Consider the following 22,349-nt stretch of genomic DNA (forward strand, 5'->3'; position numbering starts at 1 on the left):
TCAGATTGGTTCCGAATCTTTCATGGCTGATATGATGAAAAAACCAGGGCTATCCAGAACAAAATCCGAAGGAAATTTCAACTTTCAGCGTTTCATACATAGCCTTCAGTTAAAGTAGGTTTCTTCTCTTCTTCTTTACAATTTTTCTTCTTATTCTTCTTTGCATCATCTTCAATTCCCAGACCTTGCAATTCATCAATGCGAGGTTCTTCTTCACCTTCCCCACAATTTAGCTCCTTCTCCAACCACAATTTTGTCCACAACCTCCTCCACTTCGCAGCTGCTACTACCAGAGACCTTCACCTCATCGCCGCCTTTTTCGCATCCTTTCTCGACGGCACATGCTCCGGGCAGCTCGTTCTCCGGCTCGATCCCAATCACAGCATCGGAGGTTCCCTCGGCTGCGGTTGGCCACGGGTCGTTGATGTAATCTTCGGCGGTCTTGTCATCATCATCGGAGAAAATCGCGGTGACGGACTTCACGGCAACGGCTGCTTTAAGGAATGCTTGGTGGATGGATTCAGGCGGAAGAGCACAATCTTCGAGGCCTGCATCTTCAAGGCACGGGGGTAGGATCTGGTGCAGTAACCCGTGTTGTTCTTTGGTTGACTCCATTGGAAAATCAGGTTTCAATTTCCAATTAGATTTTTTGTGATTTTTAAATTTTGTGAAATGAAACCCTATTTGCTAAATCTCAGGGAGATGTGCTATATTAGGCTCTGGAATGTGGTGGTGACTTGAACCTCACTATCTTTGGTCTAATGGCAGAAACTGTTGCTTGGGAAGATTCAATTTGGGGTGATGAGCCCCTGCAAGAAGCTCAGAGAAAGATCTGAAAGTAGAACAATTAGGCCTTGAAGCAACTGATTTTGTCACAACTACTCTCTCAGTTTCATCAATATCCATTTTTCATCAGTACTTTTTACAAATAGATGGTTTGCAACTTCCACTCTTCCTCAGAAATAGCAGGAATTCCTCTTGATGATGGCTTCAAATCATCCTAAGATAAGGATCACCAACCTGGAACACCTAACATTATGCCAAGTTTTAATATTAGTTCCTAATACAGAAAGAAATTTCATTATCATGATTATGAGTCTCACTCATGCTACTGTGCCTGGTAAAGATGGCCAATATAAACAAAAGAGAAGACAAAACGGGGGTAAAGTTTGTAACGTTTGAATCTCTCTTCTGAAGACAAAACGGCGACGTTTCAAAGTTAGGAGAGCCTTCTACCAAAACAGCGTCGTTTTGGTTGTCTGCCACGTTGGCAGTTAACGGTCCATGTCAATGGCTGTTTACCAACTCAGCTATGGAGATGACGGAAAGACGAACGTGACCAAGTAGGATATCTTTGGAGGACGAATTTGATTAATTTTATTTCGATAACGAAAATAGAAATTGAGATATCTTTTAGGAACGGTTTTGACTATTAATTCGCCAAATAAATAACTACACTAACCAAAGTCATTTATTAAGTCTTTATCACTCATTGTCATCTTATCATTGAGTTTTAGAGTACGGTATTTAAATGTGATACATTGTTCAATTTATTGCGTACCTGTCCCAGACAAACTTTACCATTAATCAAGAAACGTATAATGGTTTCCATTAGTTTCTGTCCCCTTATCATGCACCATTGATGACAATTATGAAAGTCCAAAAAGAATAGAAAGAAAATAGAGTAGAGCAAATATAATATTATGTCATCTTCTAAACTCTTCCAATTGATTATTCCACCAACTCTGAAAATTCCGTTTGAACCTAATGTAATCATGCTGGCGGATTATTTAAAACCAAGACTTTTCTCAAGCTCATAGATTTTAACTATTTTAATTTCTTATTACCTTTAAAAATAAAAAAAAAGAACTAACTAATAAAAATAACAGATAGAGGCCAGGTTTTGCAAGTATTGTGTGCTTCGATCGCTAAGTTTCATTTAAATAATTATATAACAATGAATGACCAAAACAATCATCAATCGTCTCAATTAGATCGGGGTATTATTCGGGTATCAAAATAAAATATCTGATTAACCTGACTTTATCCGGAAAAAATCTCATAAATAATAATAAAGACAGTAGAGGTGTTTTATTATATCAACATGGATTTTTTTTAATTATTATTTCTGCGTTATAATAACTTAACTTTGAGATCTTTGATGGAATGATCAAGTTAAATAAAGTACTTGTTGGTAGCTATATATATAATCATTCATGTATCTTTTTTATTAACTTAAATTTTAGAATAGGTAATTTTATGATATAATATCAGAATTTATATAACTTAAAATTTTAGAATTTGATTTTTATTGTTTTAAAAAAAATAGTGTAAAACATAAAAGGAAAAAAAATTATGAAAAAAAATTGAAGCAACTCAAAAATAGACACTTACGAGAAAGTGTGTTAATATATAAATATTTATATAATTTTTTCTATCATTCTATTAGTTTAAATTTAAAAAAAAAGTAGCTTCATGATTCAATGATACTCATCGCATTAATCGATCTTATATTGTTACAAAATAGTAACAATTTTCTAAAATAGTAGGTACATCGTAATAGATGGTGGATATATCGTAATAGATAATGGTGGATATAACGTATAAGAGATTATACAAGTTTTGTTCGTACATATATAATTTTGCTATTTTGATTTTTCAACTCGAGAAATTAAGGATTAATTTAAGTTAGTTTAAATAACATATTTTTTGTATATTTTTTGTCCCTAAAATTTGATAAAAGTTTTAAAAATACTTCTAAATTTTATTTTGTTTCAATTTTGTTCTAGAAGTTTTTGATTTGTATCAAATATGCCCTAGATGGTTAATTTTTCAAAAAATTTAAGATAAATTCAACAATAATTTCATAAGAACAACCCTCAATACAAACAAATCAAGCATAATTTTTATGCATTATTGTTAAATTGGTCTTAAATTTTTTGAAAATTTAGCCGTCGAGAGTATATTTGATACAAATCAAAAACTTTTGGGACAAAATTGAAATAAAATAAAACTTAGGAATATTTTAAAATTTTTTGTCAAACGTCAGGGACAAAATGTATACTTTATCCCAAATTTTATTATTGATTATCAATTTTATATATTAAATAATGATCGTTGACAATACTTTACCAAAATATAAAATATATACACAAATTTTGTTTCCAATTGGATTGAACTTATTGGATGTAAAATCTAATAATGAAATGCATATATTTCACCACATAACGTATATTTGTGATTATGAAAAGTTGAAAACAAATTGCCGTGAGATATAATGGCAGTTAAGAGTGATTCGGAGAGAAAGCAAGGGCATTTTTGTGGAATTGACTTTGAAATCATCATAATTAGAACAACTTGTAATCATAAAATAATGACCAATGTTTTGATACCAAAGCTAGTAGTTGGTGTGATTCTACTTAAATGATGACAAGAATAATCAAGGGCCCACCGCAGCCCTAAGCTTTGGCCCGTTAAAGAGGAATCTGCTGATTTCATTAATTATATATTTCTCATTTTCAATCTCAATTCTCATTGCTTCTCAAAGTATTAGTGGGTGTTTGGAAAGTTTACCAAAAGAATTTCACTCTGATGAAAAATTAATTTATTTTTATTTAAAATTCAATTTTATTATTTAGAAAGGTTTTAGTGTTTTACTATATTTGTAGAACTGAATTTAATTGTTTGGATTGAAATAATTTTTGAATGAGTAAATTTTTTTCTTTTATAATTTTATTCTTGAGAAAATTATTTTTGTTTGACATTTCAAAAATATATTTTATTTAAATAGGGAATATTTTGACCTTTCAAATATTAAATTTAGATATTGTGAGAATTGATTTAGAAATCGGATTTTTTTAGGCTTGATTTAGTAAATTTTTATTTTTTAAAAATAACTTATAAAAATTAGTTTTTAAAAAATAAATTTTTAAAAGTTATAATATTTATGTTTGGTGAATTAAATTAAAAATGACTTTTAATAATCACAATGTAAATAACAACAAAGAATATTTGGTAAAATAGCTTTTAAAATTTAAAAATATTGTAATAGATATTAATAAAAGAATTAGATTTAGAAATGAATTAATGTATAGAATTATATTAGATTTTTAATTTTAATAAGTCATCTTTAAAAAGTTTTATCTTAGGTAATCTCAAAAGTACCTCTATTTTTTTTTAAAACGACAAGCATAAATACATAGTCTTTTTTATTTATCAAATGTGAAATTAGTTTGATTTATAAATGATGAAAATTTGAGAATTAAAATTCTAAAATGAATTAAAATTAAAGGAAAAATTCTATTTTTGATTGAATTATGATTCTTGATGTTCCAAACAACTAAAATTCACTTTTCCTAAACCGGCCATAGTTACTTTAACCTAATTAATATTGTAATTTGCAATCTAAGTTTGGCTTGACTATTGTGTGGATGCCCATATTTTTCCATGTTTATTGGTTAGACGGTTAGTGGGCCACTTAATTTTGCATGGTCTACTCTTAAATTTGTGCACTAATAACTTTATCACCTTTCTTTTGTTTCTTTATTTTTCCACCCTTGTTTGTTGTTGATACAATATATATAACATGGTATAGCTAGCCATCGATCATGGTTTTTTTGCATCCCTTCTTTTGTATTTCAACATTTTACATTTTACATTTGTTTGTTGGTTATAGTACAACACACATGCCTTTAATTTCTTTTTTTTTTTTTTTTTCAACCCTAGTGTTCTTTGTTGTTATAATGCTAAGTTATCGCAATGTCTTGCCCCTCATCATCATCATCTTCCGGTGTGTATATAGATACGAGTAATTGTAGGATGAAGAATGAAATTTTGGTAATTAGTGAAGAATGTTTTTTTTAATAAAAAAAGTACTAAAAAAATTATCATTCTTTATAAATTTAGTAAAAAATCTTTATTTCTCACATGATGATTTTACTAGTTATTAAAAAAATATCTGTTACCTTTGTGAACTCGGTTTTATGAGAAAATATGTAACTTCCATGATCATAAAACTTAAATATAATATGAGAAATAGCTAATAATACAACGTTTTACATACAACAATAATAATCTTTATTGTCACTAGTAGCAGCTATCTCTTTTTAAAAACAAAAATTTATATTTAAACCAATTGTGGTGCATCTAATTACTATTTTATACTGCAGGTATATTACTCCGCTGACAAAGAATCGTTAATAACCAGCTGCATTTGATTGAGGCAATTTTATCTTAATCCAAGTTAAGACAATTATATTCTTCTTCTACAAAACTAACTAAATTTATTCAATGTTTTTTTGACAGAAAGCATCTCAGATTTCATCAAAACTTGAATACAACTAGTAATCCAGGATTTAAACCTGAGACAGTACAAATAGGCAGACCTGCCTCAAAGAATAAATTTGTTGGCAACAACCAAATTAAAAACAACAAACAACCTTAAAATCATGCAAATTTATATCTGCATGATCGTAATGATAAACTAAACTTTCTATCTATATATATTATACAGATTTTTAAGTAGTCTATCTCTAAGAATGAAAGAAACATAGACATATCTTATTTTTTTGAAGTAGGATAAATTCACAGTTAATTCTAAAAATCTTTAGATGGCTTAAAATTTGTTCTGTAAAAAAAAAAAAAAGACTAAATTTCACCCTATTTTTTGTATAATACATTTTTAAACTTTGTAGAATTAATGATAAGTTTTAGAAATTAATGGTCTTATTTTAACTACATTTAGGTATAAATAAGGCTCTAAGACAAAATTGACTATCCTCATGAATCTTATTCATATGTGAGCAATGATTTTTCTCTCTTTTATGTTGAAGTCTTTATATTTGATTATAAAGTCTCCTTCACTTCACATTTTTTTTAAGATAGTGAGTTATATTTAACCCATTAGAGCGGGTAGAAAAAAAAATTAGAAAATACTAAGTTACTCTTACTTTATCTTTAGGATTTGCATAAAAAATGAGCTCTCAAAAGAGCTACAAGATATAATAAAAACATATAACAATAGAAATTTCATTTCTAACCATACCTGCATATCTTTTGAATGTTTCAAACACCTAATGCATGCAAAGTTGAGTATGATATGACCTAGCTTGTTGAGATAACATATCATAATATATTTTGCATAGGATATTAGTTAGACTTTATCTTTTTTTATGTTAAGTATTAGATAAATGATACAATAAAATATATAGATAAAAAAATTAAAAATTTGTCTAAAATATTTTTTTTTGAAAATTACAATTTTTTTCTAATACAAAAAGATTACAATAATACTCTCTCTTGACAAAAGAAGAATACATCTCTTTAAATATAGGAGAAACCTCTCAAAAAAATCTATTTATATAATTTTGATATATGTTACTATTATTCTTGTTGGATGAATTGATTAAAAATAAAATATAAAAACTTAATTTATAAGCAAACCTATTCAATATAAACCATCTGTAATGAGGTTCTATTTTTCTTCTATTGCTGTTAATTAGGATTCCATTAATTTTTTTTCCTCATAAAAATAGCATTTGCTTTTTTAACCACAAAATTTTAGCTTTACTATTTTTTTAATCTCCCACTTAGAGTTAATTTTGGTAAAATTTTAAAATTAATGTTATTCATGTATCTAATAGACCATAGGAGGATTCACACCATTCAAATTTATCGGTATTAATTGCCTTTGTCATGATATCTGCTAGGTTATCTTTAGTATGAATCTTTTTCATATCCGCACTCCGTTCTTCTACTGCTTTCCGAACAAAGTGGTATTGTACTCTAATATATTTTGCTCTTGAATAAAAGGCAGAATTTCTTACAATGTGCAAGGCACTCTGACAGTCACAATATACAGAAATCTTTTGTTGTTTGTGCCCAAATTCCTCCATCAACCTTTGGATCCAAATAGCTTCTTTGCATGCTTGTGTAGCTGCCATATATTTAGCTTCTGCAGTAGATAGAGCTACAACAGTCTGTAATTAAGATAACTAGCTCACAGCTCTTCCTACAAGTATGAACACATATCCTGTAGTAGATTTTCATTTATCAAGATCACCTGCAAAGTCTGAATCAACATATCCATTGACAATGAATTTCGATCCTCCAAAATATTCTCTTAACAACATTTTAATGCTCTTTACCCAAATTTGTCATAAATCGATTTACCACCGCAATTGCTTGAGCAATATCTGGTCTTGTACAGATCATGGCATACATAAGCCTTTCCGTCACTGATGCATACAGTACTTGAGATATTTTTATCCTATTTATTTCACTACTAGGGCACATACTTGAGGATAATTTAAAATTCATAGGAAGTGGGGTTAAAATTGACTTACATTCTTGCATGTTGAAGTGTTGCAAAATCTTCTTCAACTAATTCTTTTGTAATAGCCAAATCTTCTTATCCCTTTTGTCTCGGTGAATTTGCTTCCTTAAAATTTTGTTTGTTAGTTCCAAGTCTTTCATATCAAACTCCCTAGTTAACTCTGCCTTCAATTCTTGGATTTGATCTTTGTCGGGGCCTACCATGAACATGTCATCCATATACAACAGCAGAATGATGAAATCATTATCATCAGACCTTTTTGTAGCAGGTACGATGATTTGAACTAAGTCTGTTATATCCAAAACTAATAATGAAAGAATCAAATATCTTGTACCAGCACCTTGGCGCCTGCTTTAGAATGTACATAAATTTAGTTATCTTGCAAACTAAGTTTTCTTTTTCTCGTTCTTCAAAATCTTCTAGTTGGAACATATATATCTCTTCTTCAAGTTCTCCATGAGAAAGTAGTCTTTACATCTAATTGCTCTAGATGTAAATCAAATGCAACATACATACCCAAAATTACTCTAATAGTAGTTAGTCTCACTACTGAAGAAAATATTTCATTGAAGTCAACACCTTCTTTCTGAGCATATCCTTTGACAACCAATCTTACACGATATTATTCCACCTGATAATTAATATCTCGCTTGATCTTGTAAACCCATTTGTTAACAATGGTTTTTCGATTGACTGGAAGTGCAACAATTTTTCAGGTATGATTTTTATGTAATGCCTCAATTTTCTTTCATTGCTGTCATCTACATAGAAGCATCTAGATTGCGCATAGCCTCCATAAAAGTTGTTGTCTCTCCATCTTTTGTCAAAAGATAATATGTATCATGGCTTGTCAAAACATAATTAATTTGAGTGCCATGATGGTGTTTTTCTTTGTTAAGTGGATCGACGAACTTCTATGTTATTGGTATTTGCTTCTTGTTCTTCGTGCTTTGATTCTGCTTTAGAAAAATCACCTTCTCTATATTTTTCATCTATTTGGTTATCTCTTTAATAGTGCTGTTATTTTCTTGTTCTTTTTGCAATTCATCTTCTGCAAATAATACATCTCTATCGATAACTACCTTGCAAACAGTGGGATCCCACATGCGATATCCTGTAACTTCGTTAGCATAACCCAAGAATATATGTTTCCTAGACTTTGGATCTAATTTTGTTTTTTCTTGTGAATTGTACATCGTGTATACAGGACAACATATATATATATATATATATATATATATATATATATATATATATATATATATATAGAGAGAGAGAGAGAGAGAGAGAGAGAAGAATAATTAGGTGGCTTACCTTGTCACATCTCCATTTGTGCCTTCAATCCAATTGCAGTTGATGGTGATCGATTTATCACATAATAGGAAGTTTTAATAGCTTATGCTCAAAAAGACTTGGCTAAACATGCAATTTGTAACATAGCTCATACTTTTTCTAGTAGAGTCCTATTCATTTGCTTTGTTACATCATTTTGTTGAGGCGTATATGCAACTGTAAATTACCGTTGAATACTTGCTTGCATGCAAAATGCTAGAAAGTCACCATCGACATATTCTCCTCCATTATCTGTCATTAAACACTTGATCTTCTTTTCAGATTCAAGTTTCAACTTTGCCTTGAACCCCTTAAACATCGCAAACACACCTTTTTTTTTTATTGGGTACACCCATTACCTCCTAGAATAATCATCAATAAATTATACAAAATATTTTGCTCTTTCTAAGAATATTTTTGGCGACTCCCATACATCAGAATGGATCAACTCCAGTATGTGCTTGTTCCCAGTAGTTGATCTACCAAGTGTCAATCTATGTTGTTTGCTTGTAATGTAGTGCTTACAAAATGGTACGTTTATCGATTTAAGTCCAAAAATGAGATTACGTATTTACGTTCCAAAAAATTTTCAAGTCTCGTTCTAACATATGGCCCAATTTACGATGCCATGTCATCGTCATTTTTTCTTGACTTGCTAAAATAACTGATGCCTCTGTCTCTTGCAAAGTATCTCCCAGAAACATGTATACTACAATCTTTTCTACGATTATTCCCACATAATCACGTTTAATAACTTTGAAGATCCCATCTTGAATATGGGTTTTGCAACCAAGTTCATCTAGTTGCGCAATTGACAACAAATTCTTTTTCAAATTTTTCACATGTCTTACTACTTGAAGTGAATGAATAAAACCATCAAACATTTTTATTTTAACAATATCCATTCCAACAATTTCTAAGGCATGATCATTTCCCACGAAGACAGATCCTTCTACGACTCATTCATATGCACTATAAGAAAATCGTCGGATACCGCCAGATTTATCGGCGAATTTTTTCGTCTGCCGCTAATTACCAGCGAATATTAACTTTTAATTGGTGGAATTCTGAGATTTGTTACTGTCGGATTTATCTCTGGTAAATCCGACCGTAATATTATTTTTTTTAATTTGTTTAAAAATTCAATATATAATTTTAAATGTTTAAACTCAATAATTTTTAAGATAACAAAATTCAAAATTTTATAATTTTTTATAATAATTTATCTATAATTTTTTCTTAAAAGTTCACAAATAAGTTCACACATCAAATTTTAAGACTAAAGAAGAAAAAATAATAATTACTCATGTATAAAAAAAATGTATCACTATAAACATATATTCTAAATCCATAAAAGATGAACCTATATACGGTTCAATATGAAAAATAAGATACCTCATAGTGGCTAAGTAAATTGCATAATTGAAGATATCTAGACAATAAAATGTTGAAAGGAAAAATTAATTATACAAATGGTATATCTATTTAAGATTTCAAGTAATCAACTAATATGCATATGTATATCTCTCAAATCTTATATCTTTTTAAACTTATACAATTTCAACAATTTACAAACCTACTTGGAGGTTTTACATCATAAACTTACTGTGTACAGGTGCATTTACTAGAATAGCAGGCTATACATATTCAATTACAAAATACAAACATAATCAACACACAAATTATAATTAAACAAACAAATTAAAGTTCATATATTCAAATGAGTAAATTACAACAAACTTAGAAAAATTAAAAATAATCAACTTAGCAAAATTAATTCAAAAGACAATGAACTCAGACAACAATAAACTCAAAAAATTAACAACAATCAATACTAAATCAATAATTAATTTAGAAATTAATAACCTAAAATTAACTTGGAGAATTAACAATAATCAATACTAAGTAACTCAAAAACACAATTAACTCAGACAACAATAAACTCAGAAAATTAATAATAATCTAAAACACCATCAACTCAAAATAAATCTTAAATTATACTCTACCTAACCTAACATTATTTAATTTCTAATTACACTAAATTAATATAACAAATTCTAATTACACACTTCATTAAAAAATTTAATCAATAATTTAATAAAGTACCTAATAAAATCATAAACAAACAAAAAAATCTGAAAAATACAAAAATTATAGAAAAATTACCTCTGATAATGACTACAGGATGGTGGAGGCATGGTGGTGGCAGGAGGCGGCAGTGAAATCTACGGTGGTGAAGCTAGGGTTTAGTAACATAACAAACAATCAAAAGAAAAAATGGACAATAACCTTAACTTTGGCGCGGTAGACTTCAGTGGCGGTGATGGCGACAAGGCGATGACCTCCGACGGCAAGGGACACCAACAGCGGTGGCATGGAGGAGGCTTTCCATGGAGACTCCAGCAGCAGTGACGACGACATGCTAATTTGCGACGACAATGTGGCTTAATGGCGGCGAGAGCAACTCAAGGTTGTAGCGGCGTAACCTTCTTCAATGGATCAGAGGGAAGGGGGGAGAGGGAGAGGGAGAGGGAGAGGGAGAGAAAGAGAGGGGACATAATTTTGTGTTTGAATTTTACTCAAAATTTACCAGCAAAAAAATTCGACGGTAAATCGTTTGTTGTTGCTTAGACGCCATGTTTCACTAAATCCTGTTACCGTCAGAATTTTCTGACGAAAAATCCGACGGTAACTTATTCGAGGGACGAATTTTCACTCGTAACTGTCGAAAAATTTGTCGGTAATGTTTGTCGCTAAATTTGACGGTATTCAACGCATTTCTTCTAGTGATGTACAAAACCAATCACGATGAGGAGTCATGTGACAGGTTGCTTCTGAATCAAAATCTAGGCATTAGTAAGTTGTTTGATGCCTTTAGAACTAATTGTTGCTTTGCCATACAAGATTTTTTCATCATCAGAGGTACTCGCAACTCATCCTTTAGAACTTAATTCTTTTGGAACCTTCTCTATACTCTTTTTATTCCGATAATCTTTCTTGAAGTGTCATCTTTCGCCACAATTGTAACATTTGAATTGCTTCTTTTCTTGTGATTTTAGTCTACTTTGGCTCCTACTGGAACCAAGCTCTATTGATCTCCCTTTCGTGATCAACAACGCCTTTACTTATTTGAGTTCCTTAATCTATCTTCTTTATTCTTGTGCCTGGATTCTTCTTCAAGTATCGCAGCAGCCATATCATCAAAGGAAAGATAGTCTGTCAAAATAATAATAAACTAATCATATGAATCTTGTAGACTTTGAAGTAGAAGTTCTGCACGTTCGTTTTCTCCTATGTCGTAATCAATGATGAAAGTTGAGAAAATATCGTATTTAGATTGTTGATATAATCTGTTGCTGATGTATATTCACTCATTCGAAGAGTATAAAGTCTTTTCTTTAAAAATATTTTATTGTGAATTGACTTGACTTCATAAAATTTGGTGAGAGCATCCCAAATTTTTTTTGTTGTTCTTTTCTCTACTACACTTAATAAGACTAAATCACCTATTGCCAAGTGTAAGTTTGCAATGATATTGCCATCAATCTCCTTCCATTTTTCATCTGTAATATAATGGGTCTATCTTCGATTGCTGTCACGCAATTGTCTTTTCTCATAATTATTTTTATTTTCAATTTTCATAAGAAAAAATTACTCCTAATAAATTTTGGAATCTCATACTTTACTATCATATTTTTAGACGGTAACTCACAGTAAAAGAAAAATTTATTAATTAGCAACATTTGTCTCTGATACCACTATTAGATACTAGACAGATGACATAACAAAATATATAGATGAAAAATTAAAAATTTGTATAAAATAACTTTCTTTAAGAATTATAATTTTTTCTATTATAAGGAGATTACAGTAACAATCTCTTTTGATAAAAGAAAAATACATCTCTCTTTAAATATAAGAAAAAAATTCTCTACATAATTTTATGTTACCATTATTTTTGTTGGATAAATTGATTAAAAATAAAATATAAAAACTTAATTTATAGGCAAAACTTCAATATAAATAATCCATAATGAGCTTTTATCTCTCTCCCATAAACCAACTAATAATTGCTATTAATTAGGATTCTATCCATTTTTTCCGTAAAAATAGCATTTATTTTTTAATCACAAAAATTTTACTTTACTATTTCTTGGTGTGGAATTTATAACCCACAAACTAACCGGCAAGTGCACCGGGTCGTACCAAGTAATACCTCAGGTGAGTGAGGGTCGATCCTACGAGGATTGATGGACTAAACAACAATGGTTAAGTGATTTACTTAGTTAGACAAACAGAAAATTGTGTTTGAAGGTTCAAAGAGCATTCAACAGTAAATTAAGAGTTCAAAGATAGGCAAGTAAATAAGTTGGGAATAAAATATGGAGAAACTGTTAAGGCTTCAGAGATATCTATTTTCCGGATTGACTTTTTTTACTAACTATTTTAATCATGCAAGATTTAATTCATGGCAAACTATATGTGACTAGACCCTAATTCTTTAGATCTTTCTAGTCTCCTCTAACTTTCATCAACCGCCAATTCCTTGGTCAATTAATTTCAATTAGGAGCGAAGTTTAATTCTAGTTATTATGCCACAAAAATCCTAATTATCAAAATATAAGAGTATTATATGTCACGTATCCCGTTAAGTCCAGATAATTAGAATTTATGATAAATTGTTTTCAAGTTGTTGTTCAAGTAAAGAGCTTTTCCAAGTTATACAAGAACTCAATTAGAAAGAGGGTCATACTTCCGTTCCACCCAAATTCATAAGATAAAGAACGAAAACAATTCTTGAAATATAAATCAGTACATAAATTAAAATAGAAAAACAATTGAATCAATCCATACAATAGACAGAGCTCTAACCTTAACAGTGGAGGTTTAATTGCTCATGGAAAAGAGTGAAAACTAGGATTATGGTAAACTGTAATTTGGAATGGAATGAAATCCTCTCCAGAAGAGAAGTTTCTTTTTTCTTTTATATCTAATCTTAATTAATTTAAAATCTAATTTCTAAAATTAAAATATATCTTTTCCTATGAAAAATTAAAATTAAAATTTAAATCAGAATTAATTATAGCAATCAGCAAGTCTTCAATTGATGGATGGGACCACTTGCTTCGTAGGATCTTCCCCTGATTCCTCCATTCCGCAGCCTCTAATATGTGTTTTCTGGGTCAAAAACTGGGTAAAAAACAACCCCAGAAATCACCCCAGCGTTTTTCTGCGTTTTCTGCACGTGGCGCATGTCACGCGTACGCGTCAGTCACGCGTACGCGTTAGGTACGCACACGCGTCGCCGTGCAAATTTCCAAATCACGCGCACGCATCAGGTGCGCGTACGCGTCGCTCCTTGCTGGTTATCTCCTCTTTTGTAGAAACTCCATCAAATTCAGTCGAATGCTACCTAAAATAAACAGAGTTACACAAGACTCAAAGTAGCATCCATAGTGGCTAAAAGATAATTAATTCTTGATAACTCAACAAATTAAATGCAAATTCACTAGGAAAAGATAGGAAAGATGCTCATGCATCTCAACACCAAACTTGAATTGTAGCTTGTCCTCAAGCAACCAAAACTAATACAAGGTTAAGATGTGAATTTGCATGAGAAGTGAGAGTTCAATTATGCTCATGTCTCTTCTTAAAGTGGGATTTATCTATTGCAATTCTGAACAGTTTTGGCATCTCACTTTTCTTTGACTCAGAGGAATGTCAATGTCATTCGGAATTAGAATCCGGATCATATTATGAATTTTCTGATCTTTATATTTCAATTTAATCCTTGAACACAGCAAATTTCTTTTAATTCTCGTCTCTTTGGTGCTTTGCACCTTGAACCTATCCGTGACTTTAAATGTTCTATCTCAAGGGTTAATTGACACAAGAACACCCCAAGCACTTAACTGGGGAACTCTTTTGAAGTTTTGATTTTTCTTTCAGCTACTCTCAGACAGTGGTGCTCAAAGCCTTTGGCATACTCTGCTAATCGCAATTGATCTCGACTCTAAATATTTTGTCTCAAGGATTACTTGACACAAGAACACCACAAGCATATGACTAGGGAAACAACTCTTTGAGCTTTTAATCATGTCTGACCTCCCTAGTCATTGATGCTCAGAGCCTTGGACCTTGCTTTTATGTCCCTTTTTTTTTCTTTGCTGTTTCTTTTGCTTCAAGGATTAACTTTTACAAATTTCAGAAAATTCATAATAGTTCTCTAAATTCCTGTTCCTTATACATCAACATCTTTTGATTCAAATTCAACTATGCATTATTCATATCATGCATTTAGAATTGCAAATAATACCACCAGATTTAAGTAAATAAGACTACTCTTAAAATTAAACTCAATTTCTCATGCACTGCATCTTTTCTTCTTTCTTTTTGATTTCAAGCTCAGTGGGTGATACATGAGACAAAATTAAGTTAACTACTAGGAATTGAAATAACAAATGATCATGCAATAGCTAAAACAAAACAGCAGAAAATTGAAAAATAACATAGTAAGGGCGGGAAGGAATATCGAATGAAAGGAATTTAACCACCTCAGTTATCTTAGTGGCCATTTTATTCTTCAGGCTATACTCCTCAGTCAAGGTGATTCACCTCCCTTTGGTACCATAAAAATAAACAGAAAAACCATCAGCGAAGCGACAACACCAAACTTAAAGGTTTGCTTGTCCCCAAGCAAAGAAGAACAGAAAACAAAAACAAATAGTATGATGAAAGAAGAATAAAAGGATAAAAGAGCAAGAGAGCATTAGGATTTGGGAGGGAGAGAGAATGAAAATCAAAACTGGGCGGCGCACTAATGGAGTTGTGCGGCGCATGCGACCTGTACGCGTACGTGTGGGTCGCCTGATTTTGAAAGTGACGCATAAGCGTCTGGCACGCGTACGCGTGCCCTTTGTTTGTGCGAATCACGCGAAGGCAGCCGCGCGCTCGCACAACTCTCTGTTCGCGTGGCCTAGGAACCAAAATTCTCATATGACGCGTGCGCGTCATGAAACCGCACGCGTGGATAGCCATGTATGCAAAGTACACGCACGCGTCGAGATGCGTACGCGTGATCAAGTTTGTGCCTCTAGTACAGTTCCAGCCCCAAACCAGCACAACTCTCTGCCCAAACACCCGTTGACGCCGATTTTTAGGGTCACGCGTACGCATCAGCTACGCGCACGCGTAGATGGAGAAAAGCGCAAACGATGCGCACGCGTGAACGACGCGTATGCGTGGGCTCGCTTGTATGCAAGGCACGCCACCAGCACCACTCCTGCCCAACTCTCTGTTCAATTTTTATTTTTCTCGCACTCACATATGACGTGTATGCGTCAGCGACGCTTGCGCGTCGTGTGCTCTATTTTTTTTTTTAAGTGTTCGGTTCCTGTTCTAAAATAGCTGCATGATAAGAACACACTTAAAACGAAAGAAAAAACAGTAAAACTCAATAAAAATCAAATAAGTAAGAAAATCACTACTACAAAAAATAACTAAGGATACGAAATTATCGAGTTGCCTCCCGACAAACGCTTCTTTAATGTCACTAGCTTGACACTTGATTATTGAATTTTCTTCCTCTTCTTCCAGTTGGTTAAAAGAAATGATTCCAAGGGGGAGAGGTGAAGATTAGTGCCCCCTAATATAACTTCTTCCTAACAAGCTTTCTTTTATTGCGATTAACTTGATTCACCTTGCTTGTTGGTGTAGAGGTTGGATTGTTTTTTTTTTTTACCTTCTCTTTTTCATGGATATTTTCTTCTGTTTCTTTGTCACAATTTCCTTTTCAGTGTTTTCCTTGGTTGCCTTCACTTCTTTGATTTCAAAATTTGGGTGTTGTGTGATAGTTAGAGTGTACCCTTCATCAAGAACTTCTTGGATTGGTGGTTCAATAAACTCACCCTCTATGCCACTCTCTACTTCATTGGAGTGTAGATTCTCATAATTGTTTTCATCCCTTACAACCTCCTTTGTTTGTGCATCTTCCTTCTTTGTTGGCGCATCTTCCTCCTTTATTTTTGCATCTTCCTCTTCTTCCATGTGTGAGGGTGGAAAGTTCTCTAATTCGTTGGAGTATGAACTCCTTTGATTGATTTTCTCACTTTCTTCTATAGGATCTTGCATTATATCTCTTGGGAAGGAATTTGCTTGTTCCTCTTCCTGGGACTTGATAATCAACTGCACATATTTCTCTACATTTTTGACACTCGTCTTTATATCATGTATGAATTCTTTCATGAGAAACTCAAGATCTGATGGTTCTTGATATGAATAAGAAGGAGATGATGATTCTTTATAAGAGTAAAAAGAGGATGGCTCTTGGTATAAATAGGGAGATAGTGGCTCTTGATATGGGTAAAAAGATGATGGTTCTTGATATGGATAGAGAGGTGGTGGTTCTTGGTATGAATATGGAGATGGTGGTTCTTGATAGTTGGAACATGGAGCACTGAAGTTTCTTTGGTTTTGACTTTGCCAACCAAAATTTGGGTAGTTCCCCCATTCATAATAATATGAATCATTCATTAGGTGTGAGTAGTAACCCATGTGATCTCTCTCCATTATTTTTCTTAGCACAAAACACCAAACAGAATTAAACGCACCATGTGGTAAACAGGCATGCAAAGAAGAAAGAACAAAAAGAAAAATAAAAATAAAAAAATAAAAATAAAATAAAATATAGAAGAAAACAAAAATAAAAAAATAAAATAAAAAATAAACTGAATAATTAAGAAAATAAAATAACTAATAAGCAAAAGGGAGTATAAAATTTAAACTCAATAAGTAAAATAACTAGGAAGAATAAAATAACTAAGGGACACCAAACTTAATTTCAGAAATTAGAAGAAAAAAAATTTTAAATAAAATAAATCAAAATATTTTTTTTTATTTTTAAAGAAATAAGTTAAATGAAATTAAAGCAAAAATGCCTAATCTAAGAAATCAAACAACCAATAGTTGTTAATCACAGTCAATCTCGGGCAACGGCGCCAAAAACTTGGTGCGAAATTTATAACCCACAAACTAACCGGCAAGTGCACCGGGTCGTACCAAGTAATACCTCAGGTAAGTGAGGGTCAATCCCACGAGGATTGATGGACTAAGCAACAATGGTTAAGTGATTTACTTGGTTAGACAAACAGAAAATTGTGTTTGAAGGTTCAAAGAGCATTCAACAGTAAATTAAGAGTTCAAAGATAAGCAAGTAAATAAGTTGGGAATAAAATATGGAGAAACTGTTAAGGCTTCAGAGATATCTATTTTCCGGATTGACTTTTTTTACTAACTATTTTAATCATGCAAGATTTAATTCATGGCAAACTATATGTGACTAGACCCTAATTCTTTAGATCTTTCTAGTCTCCTCTAACTTTCATCAACCGCCAATTCCTTGGTCAATTAATTTCAATTAGGAGCGAAGTTTAATTCTAGTTATTATGCCACAAAAATCCTAATTATCAAAATATAAGAGTATTATATGTCACGTATCCCGTTAAGTCCAGATAATTAGAATTTATGATAAATTGTTTTCAAGTTGTTGTTCAAGTAAAGAGCTTTTCCAAGTTATACAAGAACTCAATTAGAAAGAGGGTCATACTTCCGTTCCACCCAAATTCATAAGATAAAGAACGAAAACAATTCTTGAAATATAAATCAGTACATAAATTAAAATAGAAAAACAATTGAATCAATCCATACAATAGACAGAGCTCTAACCTTAACAGTGGAGGTTTAATTGCTCATGGAAAAGAGTGAAAACTAGGATTATGGTAAACTGTAATTTGGAATGGAATGAAATCCTCTCCAGAAGAGAAGTTTCTTTTTTCTTTTATATCTAATCTTAATTAATTTAAAATCTAATTTCTAAAATTAAAATATATCTTTTCCTATGAAAAATTAAAATTAAAATTTAAATCAGAATTAATTATAGCAATCAGCAAGTCTTCAATTGATGGATGGGACCACTTGCTTCGTAGGATCTTCCCCTGATTCCTCCATTCCGCAGCCTCTAATATGTGTTTTCTGGGTCAAAAACTGGGTAAAAAACAACCCCAGAAATCACCCCAGCGTTTTTCTGCGTTTTCTGCACGTGGCGCATGTCACGCGTACGCGTCAGTCACGCGTACGCGTTAGGTACGCACACGCGTCGCCGTGCAAATTTCCAAATCACGCGCACGCATCAGGTGCGCGTACGCGTCGCTCCTTGCTGGTTATCTCCTCTTTTGTAGAAACTCCATCAAATTCAGTCGAATGCTACCTAAAATAAACAGAGTTACACAAGACTCAAAGTAGCATCCATAGTGGCTAAAAGATAATTAATTCTTGATAACTCAACAAATTAAATGCAAATTCACTAGGAAAAGATAGGAAAGATGCTCATGCATCTCAACACCAAACTTGAATTGTAGCTTGTCCTCAAGCAACCAAAACTAATACAAGGTTAAGATGTGAATTTGCATGAGAAGTGAGAGTTCAATTATGCTCATGTCTCTTCTTAAAGTGGGATTTATCTATTGCAATTCTGAACAGTTTTGGCATCTCACTTTTCTTTGACTCAGAGGAATGTCAATGTCATTCGGAATTAGAATCCGGATCATATTATGAATTTTCTGATCTTTATATTTCAATTTAATCCTTGAACACAGCAAATTTCTTTTAATTCTCGTCTCTTTGGTGCTTTGCACCTTGAACCTATCCGTGACTTTAAATGTTCTATCTCAAGGGTTAATTGACACAAGAACACCCCAAGCACTTAACTGGGGAACTCTTTTGAAGTTTTGATTTTTCTTTCAGCTACTCTCAGACAGTGGTGCTCAAAGCCTTTGGCATACTCTGCTAATCGCAATTGATCTCGACTCTAAATATTTTGTCTCAAGGATTACTTGACACAAGAACACCACAAGCATATGACTAGGGAAACAACTCTTTGAGCTTTTAATCATGTCTGACCTCCCTAGTCATTGATGCTCAGAGCCTTGGACCTTGCTTTTATGTCCCTTTTTTTTTCTTTGCTGTTTCTTTTGCTTCAAGGATTAACTTTTACAAATTTCAGAAAATTCATAATAGTTCTCTAAATTCCTGTTCCTTATACATCAACATCTTTTGATTCAAATTCAACTATGCATTATTCATATCATGCATTTAGAATTGCAAATAATACCACCAGATTTAAGTAAATAAGACTACTCTTAAAATTAAACTCAATTTCTCATGCACTGCATCTTTTCTTCTTTCTTTTTGATTTCAAGCTCAGTGGGTGATACATGAGACAAAATTAAGTTAACTACTAGGAATTGAAATAACAAATGATCATGCAATAGCTAAAACAAAACAGCAGAAAATTGAAAAATAACATAGTAAGGGCGGGAAGGAATATCGAATGAAAGGAATTTAACCACCTCAGTTATCTTAGTGGCCATTTTATTCTTCAGGCTATACTCCTCAGTCAAGGTGATTCACCTCCCTTTGGTACCATAAAAATAAACAGAAAAACCATCAGCGAAGCGACAACACCAAACTTAAAGGTTTGCTTGTCCCCAAGCAAAGAAGAACAGAAAACAAAAACAAATAGTATGATGAAAGAAGAATAAAAGGATAAAAGAGCAAGAGAGCATTAGGATTTGGGAGGGAGAGAGAATGAAAATCAAAACTGGGCGGCGCACTAATGGAGTTGTGCGGCGCATGCGACCTGTACGCGTACGTGTGGGTCGCCTGATTTTGAAAGTGACGCATAAGCGTCTGGCACGCGTACGCGTGCCCTTTGTTTGTGCGAATCACGCGAAGGCAGCCGCGCGCTCGCACAACTCTCTGTTCGCGTGGCCTAGGAACCAAAATTCTCATATGACGCGTGCGCGTCATGAAACCGCACGCGTGGATAGCCATGTATGCAAAGTACACGCACGCGTCGAGATGCGTACGCGTGATCAAGTTTGTGCCTCTAGTACAGTTCCAGCCCCAAACCAGCACAACTCTCTGCCCAAACACCCGTTGACGCCGATTTTTAGGGTCACGCGTACGCATCAGCTACGCGCACGCGTAGATGGAGAAAAGCGCAAACGATGCGCACGCGTGAACGACGCGTATGCGTGGGCTCGCTTGTATGCAAGGCACGCCACCAGCACCACTCCTGCCCAACTCTCTGTTCAATTTTTATTTTTCTCGCACTCACATATGACGTGTATGCGTCAGCGACGCTTGCGCGTCGTGTGCTCTATTTTTTTTTTTAAGTGTTCGGTTCCTGTTCTAAAATAGCTGCATGATAAGAACACACTTAAAACGAAAGAAAAAACAGTAAAACTCAATAAAAATCAAATAAGTAAGAAAATCACTACTACAAAAAATAACTAAGGATACGAAATTATCGAGTTGCCTCCCGACAAACGCTTCTTTAATGTCACTAGCTTGACACTTGATTATTGAATTTTCTTCCTCTTCTTCCAGTTGGTTAAAAGAAATGATTCCAAGGGGGAGAGGTGAAGATTAGTGCCCCCTAATATAACTTCTTCCTAACAAGCTTTCTTTTATTGCGATTAACTTGATTCACCTTGCTTGTTGGTGTAGAGGTTGGATTGTTTTTTTTTTTTACCTTCTCTTTTTCATGGATATTTTCTTCTGTTTCTTTGTCACAATTTCCTTTTCAGTGTTTTCCTTGGTTGCCTTCACTTCTTTGATTTCAAAATTTGGGTGTTGTGTGATAGTTAGAGTGTACCCTTCATCAAGAACTTCTTGGATTGGTGGTTCAATAAACTCACCCTCTATGCCACTCTCTACTTCATTGGAGTGTAGATTCTCATAATTGTTTTCATCCCTTACAACCTCCTTTGTTTGTGCATCTTCCTTCTTTGTTGGCGCATCTTCCTCCTTTATTTTTGCATCTTCCTCTTCTTCCATGTGTGAGGGTGGAAAGTTCTCTAATTCGTTGGAGTATGAACTCCTTTGATTGATTTTCTCACTTTCTTCTATAGGATCTTGCATTATATCTCTTGGGAAGGAATTTGCTTGTTCCTCTTCCTGGGACTTGATAATCAACTGCACATATTTCTCTACATTTTTGACACTCGTCTTTATATCATGTATGAATTCTTTCATGAGAAACTCAAGATCTGATGGTTCTTGATATGAATAAGAAGGAGATGATGATTCTTTATAAGAGTAAAAAGAGGATGGCTCTTGGTATAAATAGGGAGATAGTGGCTCTTGATATGGGTAAAAAGATGATGGTTCTTGATATGGATAGAGAGGTGGTGGTTCTTGGTATGAATATGGAGATGGTGGTTCTTGATAGTTGGAACATGGAGCACTGAAGTTTCTTTGGTTTTGACTTTGCCAACCAAAATTTGGGTAGTTCCCCCATTCATAATAATATGAATCATTCATTAGGTGTGAGTAGTAACCCATGTGATCTCTCTCCATTATTTTTCTTAGCACAAAACACCAAACAGAATTAAACGCACCATGTGGTAAACAGGCATGCAAAGAAGAAAGAACAAAAAGAAAAATAAAAATAAAAAAATAAAAATAAAATAAAATATAGAAGAAAACAAAAATAAAAAAATAAAATAAAAAATAAACTGAATAATTAAGAAAATAAAATAACTAATAAGCAAAAGGGAGTATAAAATTTAAACTCAATAAGTAAAATAACTAGGAAGAATAAAATAACTAAGGGACACCAAAC

At 32.7% G+C, this 22,349-nt stretch overlaps 1 protein-coding gene across 1 annotated transcript; it reads right to left on the minus strand.

The window, feature by feature from the left end:
* Nucleotides 1–213: 213 nt before the first annotated feature.
* LOC112757691 (uncharacterized) lies at nucleotides 214–615 on the minus strand. The gene has a single exon (XM_025806248.2). The coding sequence runs from the start codon at nucleotides 613–615 to the stop codon at nucleotides 214–216; it is 402 nt and encodes a 133-aa protein (XP_025662033.1).
* Between the last annotated feature and the right edge of the window lie 21,734 nt (nucleotides 616–22,349).

This window comes from Arachis hypogaea, chromosome 16 (assembly GCF_003086295.3).
Source record: "Arachis hypogaea cultivar Tifrunner chromosome 16, arahy.Tifrunner.gnm2.J5K5, whole genome shotgun sequence".
In the NCBI taxonomy this organism is placed as follows: Eukaryota; Viridiplantae; Streptophyta; class Magnoliopsida; order Fabales; family Fabaceae; genus Arachis; species Arachis hypogaea.